At 43.0% G+C, this 11,287-nt stretch overlaps 1 protein-coding gene across 1 annotated transcript; it reads right to left on the bottom strand.

The window, feature by feature from the left end:
• Positions 1-5,102: 5,102 nt before the first annotated feature.
• Positions 5,103-8,357, bottom strand: LOC106573347 (uncharacterized). Its single transcript, XM_014148318.2, has 4 exons — positions 8,155-8,357; positions 7,504-7,721; positions 6,358-6,549; positions 5,103-6,057 (listed from the first exon to the last, which is right to left on the bottom strand). Exons 1-4 carry the CDS (start codon positions 8,202-8,204, stop codon positions 5,744-5,746), a joined length of 774 nt encoding a protein of 257 aa, XP_014003793.2. The 5' UTR covers positions 8,205-8,357; the 3' UTR covers positions 5,103-5,743.
• Between the last annotated feature and the right edge of the window lie 2,930 nt (positions 8,358-11,287).

Here is an 11,287-nt window from a genome sequence, read left to right as displayed (position 1 = left end):
TTACTGGGAGACCAGCAGTTATTTGCAAGTCATAACAAAATGTCATGACCGCCACAGCCCTAGCAGGACTGACAGGGAATCCCACCCTGCCCTGCACTATCATTACAGCATAATGGTGAGTGGCAGCCTTACCTATGAAATCTCTTAAGCAGCATATTTTTGGGGGGTCTTAAGGTATTGAGAATGAAATAAAGTAAGCAATAAAATAAGTACCCAATTACCCCTTCAGACCTTTAAATGTAAGTTAACAGACTTTATGAGTTAGGGTTGGTAATGAATAAAAAGTTAGGTTAAATACATTGAACAAAAATATAAATGCAATATGTAAAGAGTTGGTCCCATGATTCATGAGCTGAAATAAAAGATCCCAGAAATGTTCCATAAGCACAAAAAGCGTATTTCTCTCAAATGTGTGCACAAATTTGTTTACATACCTGATATTGAGCATTTCTCATTTGCCAAGAAAATCCATCCACCTAACAGGTGTGGCATATCAAGAAGCTGATTAAACAGTATGATCATTACACAGGTGCACCTTGTGCTGGGGGGAATAAAAGGCCACTCTAAAATGTGCAGTTTTGTCACACAACACAATGCCACAGATGTCTCAAGTTTTGAGGGAGTGTGCAATCGGCATGCCGACTGCAGGAATGTCCACCAGAGCTGTTTCCAGAGAATTGAATGCTAATTTCTCTTCCATAAGCCACCACCGTCGTTTTAGAGAATTTGGCAGTACTTCCAACAGGTCTCACAACCACATGTAACCATGCCAGCCTAGGACCTCCACATCCGTCTACTTCACATGCGGGATCATCTGAAACATGGGTGGTAGGTAGCCTAGTGGTTAGAGTGTTGGGCCACTAACCGTAAGGTTGCTGGATTGAATCCCCGAGCTGACATGCTAAAAATCTGACGTTCTGACCCTGAACAAGGCAGTTAACCCACTATTCCCCGGTAGGCTGTCATTGTAAATAAGAATTTGTTCTTAACTGGCTTGCCTAGTTAAATAAATAAAAACATCTGATGAAACTGTGGGTTTGGACAACTGAAGAATTTCTGCACAAACTGTCAGAAACCATCTCAGGGAAGCTTAATCCTGCATGCTTGTTGTCCTCACCAGGGTCTTGACCGGACTGCAGTTTGACATTGTAACTGACTTCACTGGGCAAATGCTCACCTTCGATTGCCACTGACATGCTGGAGAAGTGTGCTTTTCACGGAATAATCCTGGTTTCAACTGTACCGGGCAGATGGCAGACAGCGTGTATGGCATTGTGTGGGTGAGCGGTTTGCTAATGTCAACGTTGTGAACAGCATGCCCCATGGTTATGGTCATAAGCTAGGGACAATGAACACAACTTTATTTTATCGATGGTAATTTTAATGCATAGCGATACCGTGACAAGCTCCTGAGGCCCATTGTCGTATCATTCATCCGCTGCCATCACCTCATGTTTCAGCATGATAATGCACAGTCCCATGGCACAAGGATCTGTACACAATTCCTGGAAGCAGAAAATGTCACAGTTCTTCCATGGCCTACATACAATTATTGTTGTCTATCAACAATGACAAGCCACCGGGATCTGACAACTTGGATGGAAAATTACTGAGGATAATAGCAGAAAATATTGCCACTCCTATTTGCCATATCTTCAATTTAAGCCTACTATAAAGTGGGTGACCTCAGGCCTGGAGGGAAGCAAAAGTCATTCCGTGACCTAAGAAAAGTAAAGCCCCCTTTACTGGCTCAAATGGCTGAGAGAAATTGATGATAAAAAGATTGTGGGGGCTGTTTTGTTATACTTTAGTGCGGCTTTTGACATTATCGATCATAGTCTGCTGCTGGAAAAACGTATGTGTTATGGCTTTACAACCCCTGCTATATTGTGGATGAAGCGTTATCTGTCTAACGGAAGCCTCTCCGACATAATCCAGGTAGAATCAGGAATTCCCTGGGGCAGCTGTCTAGGCCCCTTAACTTTTTCAATCTTTGCTAAGAACATGCCACTGGCTTTGAGTAAAGCCAGTGTGTCTATGTATGTGGATGACTCAACACTATACAACAGCCAGCCAACAGTGACTGAAATGACTGCAGGACTTAACAAAGAGCTGCAGTTAGTTTCAGAATGGGTGGCAAGAAATACGTTAGTCATAAATATTTCAAAAACTAAAAGCATTGTGTTAGGGACAAATCATTCACTAAACCCTAAACCTCAACTAAATATTGTAATGAAAAATTTGGAAATTGAGCTTGAGGTGACTAACCTGCTTGAAGTAAACCCTAAATTGTAAACTGTCATGGTCAAAACATATTCATACTACAGTAGCTAAGATGGGGAGAAGTCTGTCTATAATAAAGCACTGATCTGCCTTCTTATTTTTTATCAACAAGGCAGGTCCTACAGGCACTAGTTTTGTCGCACCTGGACTACTGTTCAGTCGTGTGGTCATGTGCCACAAAGAAGGACTTAGGAAGATTACAATTGGCTCAGAACATGTACCTTAAATGTACAAGTGGAGCTAACATGAATGATATGGATGTCAATCTCTCATGGCTCAAAGTGGAGGAGAGATTGAATGTATCACTACTTGTTTTTGTAAGAAGAGTTGACAAGCTGAATACACCGAGCTGCCTGTTTATTAAACTACTAGCCCACAGCTCAGACACTCATGCATACCCCACAAGACATGCCACCAGAGGTCTCATCACAATCCCATAGTCCAGAAAAGAGGAGGCACACAGTACTACATAAAGCCATGATTACATGGAACTCTATTCCACAACAGGTAGCTGATGCAAGGAGTAGAATCAGATTGAAAGAAAACTGATTAAAAATACATCTTATGGAACAGTGGGGACTGTGAAAAGACACACACACACACACACACACACACACAAGCAAGCCTTAACATAAAATGTATGATTTTTTTTCTTCACCAATCTACACACAATACCCCATAAAGACAAAGCAAAAACAGGTTTTTAGAAATGTTTGCAAATGTATTAAAAATAAAAAACAGATAATTTATTTACATACTGTAAGTATCCCAACCCTTTGCTACTAGACTCGAAATTGAACTCAGGTGCAACCGTGGTAAAGTTGGCTTCAGTCTCGATCAGCTACTTGCCAACTACTGTATGTGTGGTGACATGTTGGGGGTGGCAGGTAGCCTAGTGGTTAGAGCGTTGGACTTGTAACCGAAAGGTTGCAAAATTGAATCCCCGAACTGACAAGGTACAAATCTGTCGTTCTGCCCCTGAACGAGGCAGTTAACCCGCTGTTCCTAGGCCGTCATTGAAAATAAGAATTTGTTCTTAACTGACTTGCCTAGTTAAATAAAGATTACATTTTTTTAAATCCTTTCAATGGAAGGAAAGTGTAATTACACATGTAGGCCTAATTACACTGTGATAAGGACCCCTTTAAATTAAGTGTTACGGAGACAGGCATGTACAAGTATGCACTACTTATCCTTTTATCTTTACAATTTCCTTCACAACTAACAGTTTATACACATTTATTTTGGTATTCCACCCCTGAAAACATAATTTGCCTGTTGACGTTCAAGTAGAGAAGGAGAGTCTAATTTCACCCAAGCTCATTTGTTTCACCGTTTCCTCTCCATGCCTGACCTTTTTCAAAAAGAGGCGAGGGAAACCAATTGAGATTCTCCCATACAGCTCTTTCAGAACATCAGCTATCTGGATTTGGATGAAGGAGAAATGGGGGAGGCTTGGGCAAGTTGCTGTGGGGGGCGCAGGTCTGTTGACCGGTGTAGGGGTAGCCAGGTGGAAAGCATGGCCAGCCGTAGAAAAATGCTTCTTGAAATTCTCGATTATCGGGGATTTATCGATGGTGACAGTATTTCCTAGCCTCAGTGCAGTGGGCTTTTATTCTCCATGGACTTTACAGTGTCCCAAAACATTTTAGAGTTTGTGCTACAGGATGCAAATTTCTGTTTGAAAAAGCTAGCCTTTGCTTTCCTAACTGCCTGTATATATTGGTTCCTAACTTCCCTGAAAAGTTGCATATCGCGGGGGCTATTCAATGCTAATGCAGTATGCCACAGGATATTTTTATGCTGGTCAAGGGCAGTCAGGTCTGGAGTCTGGAGTGAACCAAGGGCTATATCTGTTCCTGGTTCTACATTTTTTGAATGGGGCATGCTTATTTAAGATGGTGAGGAAAGCACTGTTAAAGAATAACCAGGCATTCTCTACTGGCGGGATGAGGTCAATATCCTTCCAGGATACCCGGGCCAGGTCGATTAGAAAGGCCTGCTCGCTGAAGTGTTTTAAGGAGCGTTTGACAGTGATTAGGGTGGTCGTTTGGTCGCAGACCCATTACGGACGTAGGCAATGAGGCAGTGATCGCTGAGATCCTGGTTGAAGACAGCGGAGGTGTATTTGGAGGGTAGGTTGGTTAGGATGATATCTATGAGGGTGCCCGTGTTTACGGATTTGGGGTTGTACCTGGTAGGTTCATTGATAATTTGTGTGAAATTGAGGGCATCAAGCTTAGATTGTAGGATGGCCGGGGTGTTAAGCATGTCCCAGTTTAGGTCACATAACAGCATAAGCTCTGAAGATAGATGGGGATAGATGGGGGGCAATCATAGATGGGGGGCAATCAATTCACATATGGTGTCCAGGGCACAGCTGGGGGCAGAAGGTGGTCTATAGGTGGTCTATAGCAAGCGGCAACGGTGAGAGACTTGTTTCTGGACAGTGAATAAAACAATCTTAGGGAGGAGGCTTCTAATGTTAACATGCATGAAACCAAGGCTTTTACGGTTACAGAAGTCAACAAATGACAGCGCCTGGGGAATGGGAGTGAAGCTAGGCACTGCAGGGCCTAGATTAAATAATAATATTTGCTTGCAATACAATTGATCAACCACTAGAAGTTATGCATGGGCTGAGCTGTGCGTGGAGATATGCACACTTTTCCGTCAAGATCAAAATGTATAAATACCAACCTTTGCAGAAAAACTGGCTCATGCAAGGTTTTGAGTATTTTTTTCTGTGCACGCTCCTTTGATAAATGAGGCGTCTGGCGGAGATACTAGTTAAAAGGGATGTGTAAATAATTCAGTAATACATTAACAGCGGCAATTTATTCATCCATTTTTAAAAATGTTCAACTTCAAGAATGTATTACACACTTATTTAACTTATGAAGATATTCAAATTCACACTTAGATTGAAATGAGACGTAGGCCTATTTTGAATGTTCATTAGTTTAACTGTAATGTACCGCTTTGTGAATATATTACATCATTAGGCCTAATTCATCTAAATTCTATAAGAAGTGGTCCTTTGCATCTGAACAACCCCCCTTCTTTTTTTTATAGTTGAATACTTATTTATTTCAACATACAAACCTTAGTAATGCTTACCACATGAGGGCGCTGCTGTAACAAATATTTCCTTTATAAGGAAGGAAAACCTTGCTTGGCAACAAACAACTACAAAGACTGACAAGAACACTATCACAGCATTGGCATTTTTGTCTAATATCACATTCTCAGAGTGTGTCTGGGTGCATTCTCCTACAGGGGAGCAGTCAGTCTCTGATCCAGACAGACACGAGAAGCTTCTCTACCTGGTGCTGCTAGTGTGAACAGGACATCTATCAGCTGTATGTCCAGTCCGGTCCTGCAGTCAGCTCAGTCTCTGAGCCTGAAAAAGGCTTCACTAATTCTCTGTCTTCCATTCCCCCTCTCAGGGTACTGACATTTACATCTTCAGCCTTCTCTCTACGTCTTCATGACTCTCGTCTTCTTGACAATGTTGATGGCTCTCGCTGAACGAGTGTTTGGCGCGCGGTACCTCAGAGGCACGCCGCCACCCCTCGGTGGCCTTCATGAGGTCCGTCAGGATGTCCGGGACCACACATTGCTCCACCAGGAAGACCACGGGCAGAGCAACCAATAGCAGGGCCCAGCCCATGGCGCCCATCCAATAGGAGGAGCCCAGGCAGGTGAAGTCATTGTTGATCTCCACCCAGTGCTGGTAGGTGAAGAGGGACCAGCTGAGGAGGAAGAAAAATCCTAGAGAGAGAGCAAGAGAGTTCAGTCAGGTCATTGATCAAGGGCACAGCAGCAGGCAATGGCATCTAGAAGTTGATACCAGCAACCTTTCGGTTTCCAGTTCACTTCCTGATAAATTTTTCCATTCGAACCCTGGATTTGAACTGGCAACCCTCCGAACTGGCAACCCTCACTTCTCTAACTGCTAGGCTACCTGGCACCCAATCAGCAGGAGATGGACTTAGAGCTCCTGCTCCAATACTTTACACATGAAGTGCACCCTTTCTTCTTTTCAAGTCTGTGGCCTGGACCCATACTGACCTGTGGGTGCCAAAACGAGGAGCAGCAGGACAGTGGGGTAGAGGGCCTGGCCTGCCATAAGTAGAGAGCGGGTGTTGGAGTAGGAGCGCACCGTCTGGGACGTCCAGCAGAGGGAGAACACCAGACACAGAGCCCCAGAACTCACAGCCATGAAGAAAGACAGCACCGCAAACACTTGCTCTGCCTCCAGGGCTGAAGACACACACATACACACACGAAGACAGACAGGGGTTAAAATATGTAAACAGTGACAAGATGTTCAACCTGTCTACATCTGCATGCTATTTCTGAGTTCAACACAGAGGAGAGGGCAATAACAGGCTGTCAATACAATGACAATAAACAATGGCATGTATTGTCAATTTGACTGCTGATCTATCACTCACACTGTCATTCTTTGATGTCATACTAAACAGAAAAAACAGTAAGAGCCAGTTGATGTAATCAGACACCCTAGATGCCACAAACCACAGTTAACCTGTCAGGGAACTGGTTTGGAGCCCTAAATGCTAATTGGGGGGGGAGCCTGCACACAGCTACTGCTGTGTGTATACAGTATGTGATTGAAGGAATAAAGCAGGGGAGCAGCATGTACTGTATTCAACTTTTTCTTTCTTTACCATCAGCTATTTACCAGCACTGGAGAAATTTGGGGTGTGTGTGTATATAACCTACTTTACACATTCTTTAAGCCCTAAACATTGAACATCCCCCCATCGCCGCCTCATCCTGTTCACTAAGAATGTGGATGATTGCTACAGGAGCAAGTCCACACCTGTTCACATCACTGCAATCCTATTGTGCATATCTTACTGCTCAGCTGTTTCCCCTCAAGTCATGTTCACTGTGTTCTGAGGAAAAACTCCAAAAGGGCCAAATGCACAAGGCCAACCTCAAGTGTAACTAAACATTTTATCAACACTCACGGTTAAGCTTTTCCTTGTACATCTGCTACCTTTAGCATTCCATTAGGTGCAATTTGGTTTGGTTTCATGTAACACACACTTTGAATTAGGAACAGCTGGTATTACCGAACTTGATTTAAATTAAATTGTGTAATCATGTCACTGACATTAATACACCCTGAATACACAGGGGTGTATTAAATGGATGGACGCTGATGGTCAATGCAGCTTCTTGCCTCACCGTTAAAGATAATGCCCCTGGTCTGGTCAATGTCAGTGCTGTTGTCGCCATTAGTCCACAGTCCCTTGTCATTGAGCCAGCGAGGGGTCCACACAGAGTAGGCCACACACAGACACCCTGCCAGCCCCACACACGACTCAGCCAGCCTGAACCAACTCACCGAGTCTCCCACCTCAAGCACCTTCATACTGACACAGAGGGCTGAGAGAACAAGGAGACTGGGATAAAAGAAGAGAGGAGGAGAGAAGGGGGTGGTGTTGTGAGACAGAGAGTGGAGCATTCACAGGTACATCCACTACAGTATAATTCTGTTCAGGAATAGTTCAAAGTTTATAAGGAATATGGGGCGACAGGTAGCCTAGTGGTTAGAGCATTGGACTAGTAACCAAAAGGTTGCAAGATCGAATCCCCGAGATGACAATGTAAAAATCTGTCGTTCTACCCCTGAACAAGGCAGTTAACCCACGTTCCTAGGCTGTCATTGAAAATAAGAATTTGTTGTTAACTGACTTGCCTAGTTAAATAAAGTAAAAAAAATATATGTATATAAATACCAGAAATTCAAATGGTGCCATAAAGAAACATGTACAGTAAATCAGATTCATGGTAACATTAGCAACAGTCAGATTGTATAGGAAATGTTCCTCTTACCTTTTATTTAGTTTTGTGCTATGAAGCTTTGTGTAAATTCCTCCTGGCATAAGTAGAACAGGAGCTAGTCAGACGTGTGAGAGGGACTAGTGTACAATGAGCTCAGTGCTAACAAACACACTGATACAGTGACACGCACTGCCAGTGTAGCACAGGAACACACACACGCATACACACACACAGAGAGAGAGATGGAATATGACACTGTAAATATTTCCCTCCGTGTTGAGCTCCACTTCCCCACTACAGTGGAAACCCCCTTACTCAGTGGTTGAGTTCCCCCAGAATCCCTTGGCTGTGACACAACGGCTGTGCCATTATAAAAGTGAAAGCAGATCTGTCTCGCTCTACTATCTTCACCGAGGCAGTGAATGGATGACAGTCAAATAACTTTTCGTCACATACACATGGTTAGCAGATGTTAATGCGAGTGTACTGAAATGCTTGTGCTTCTAGGTCCGGCCATGCAGTAATATCTAACAAGTAATCTAACCTAACAATTTCACAACAACTACAGTGGGGCAAAAAACTATTTAGTCAACCACCAATTGTGCAAGTTCTCCCACTTAAAAAGATGAGAGAGGCCTGTAATTTTCATTATAGGTACACGTCAACTATGACAGACAAAATGAGAAAGAAAATCCAGAAAATCACATTGTAGGATTTTTAATGGATTTATTTGCAAATTATGGTGGAAAATAAGTATTTGGTCACCTACAAACAAGCAAGATTTCTGGCTCTCACAGACCTGTAACTTCTTCTTTAAGAGGCAGAAAACACTCCAATCACTCCACTCGTTACCTGTATTAATGGCACCTGTTTGAACTTGTTATCAGTATAAAAGACACCTGTCCACAACCTCAAACAGTCACACTCCAAACTCCACTATGGCCAAGACCAAAGAGCTGTCAAAGGACACCAGAAACAAAATTGTAGACCTGCACCAGGCTGGGAAGACTGAATCTGCAATAGGTAAGCAGCTTGGTTTGAAGAAATCAACTGTGGGAGCAATTATTAGGAAATGGAAGACATACAAGACCACTGATAATCTCCCTCGATCTGGGACTCCAAGTAAGATCTCACCCCGCGGGGTCAAAATTATCACAAGAACGGTGAGCAAAAATCCCAGAACCACACGGGGGGACCTAGTGAATGACCTGCAGAGAGCTGGGACCAAAGTAACAAAGCCTACCATCAGTAACACACTCCGCCGCCAGGGACTCAAATCCTGCAGTGCCAGACGTGTCCCCCTGCTTAAGCCTGTACATGTCCAGGCCTGTCTGAAGTTTGCTAGAGAGCATTTGGATGATCCAGAAGAGGATTGGGAGAATGTCATATGGTCAGATGAAACCAAAATAGAACTTTTTGGTAAAAACTCAACTCGTCGTGTTTGGAGGACAAAGAATGCTGAGTTGCATCCAAAGAACACCATACCTACTGTGAAGCATGGGGTGGAAACATCATGCTTTGGGGCTGTTTTTCTGCAAAGGGACCAGGACGACTGATCCGTGTAAAGGAAAGAATGAATGGGGCCATGTATCGTGAGATTTTGAGTGAAAACCTCCTTCCATCAGCAAGGGCATTGAAGATGAAATGTGGCTGGGTCTTTCAGCATGACAATGATCCCAAACACACCGCCCGGGCAATGAAGGAGTGGCTTCGTAAGAAGCATTTCAAGGTCCTGGAGAGGCCTAGCCAGTCTCCAGATCTCAACCCCATAGAAAATCTTTGGAGGGAGTTGAAAGTCTGTGTTGCCCAGCGACAGCCCCAAAACATCACTGATCTAGAGGAGATCTGCATGGAGGAATGGGCCAAAATACCAGCAACAGTGTGTGAAAACCTTGTGAAGACTTACAGAAAACGTTTGACCTGTGTCATTGCCAACAAAGGGTATATAACAAAGTATTGAGATAAACTTTTGTTATTGACCTAATACTTATTTTCCACCATAATTTGCAAATAAAGTCATTAACCTGTTATGGCTAGGGGGCAGTATTTTCACAGCCGGATAAAAAACGTACCCGATTTAATCTGATTATTACTCCTGCCCAGAAACTAGAATATGCATATAATTATTAGCTTTGGATAGAAAACACTCCAAAGTTTCTAAAACTGTTTGAATGGTGTCTGTGAGTATAACAGAACTCATTTGGCAGGCCAAAACCTGAGAAGATTCCATGTAGGAAGTGGCCTGTCTGACAATTTCTTCCCCTTCTTGATTATCTCTATCCATTACAGAGGATCTCTGCTGTTACGTGACACTTCCTACGGCTCCCATGGGCTCTCAGAAGGCGGCAAAAAGCTGAATCGTGGCTTTGCAGGCTCTGGCTGAAAAAAAGTAGCGCGTTTGGGTAGTGGCTGGTTACAGTACTGTGAGACTCAGGCGCGTGCCCGCGTCGACCCCATGCTTTGTTTTCTTTCGTCTGTTTACCTAAACGCAGATTCCGGGTCGGAATATTATCGCTTTTTTATGAGAATAATGGCATAAAAATTGATTTTAAACAGCGGTTGACATGCTTCGAAGTACGGTAATGGAATATTTAGAAATCTTTTGTCACGAAATGCGCCATGCTCGTGACTCTTATTTACACTTCGGATAGTGTCTTGAACGCACGAACAAAACGCCGCTGTTTGGATATAACTATGGATTATTTTGAACCAAACCAACATTTGTTATTGAAGTAGCAGTCCTGGGAGTGCATTCTGATGAAGACAGCAAAGGTAATAACATTTTTCTTATAGTAAATCTGACTTTGAGTGCTACATTTGCTGGGTGTCTAAATAGCTAGCCGTGATGGCTGGGCTATCTACTCAGAATATTGCAAAATGTGCTTTCACCGAAAAGCTATTTTAAAATCGGACACCTCGATTGCACAAAGGAGTTCTGTATCTATAATTCTTAAAATAATTGTTATGTTTTTTGTGAACGTTTATCGTGAGTAATTTAGTAAATTCACCGGAGGTTTGTAAAAAGCTGGTTTTTGATATAAATATGAACTTGATTGAACAAAACATGCATGTATTGTATAACATAATGTCCTAGGTGTGTCATCTGATGAAGATCATCAAAGGTTAGTGCTGCATTTAGCCGTGGTTTTGTTTTTTGTGACATTATATGCTAGCTTGAAAAATG

The sequence above is a fragment of the Salmo salar genome, chromosome ssa16 (genome assembly GCF_905237065.1).
Source record: "Salmo salar chromosome ssa16, Ssal_v3.1, whole genome shotgun sequence".
NCBI classification, from domain to species: Eukaryota; Metazoa; Chordata; class Actinopteri; order Salmoniformes; family Salmonidae; genus Salmo; species Salmo salar.
Note: the sequence above shows the minus strand (reverse complement) of the source record. Positions and strands in the feature narration are given on the sequence as shown.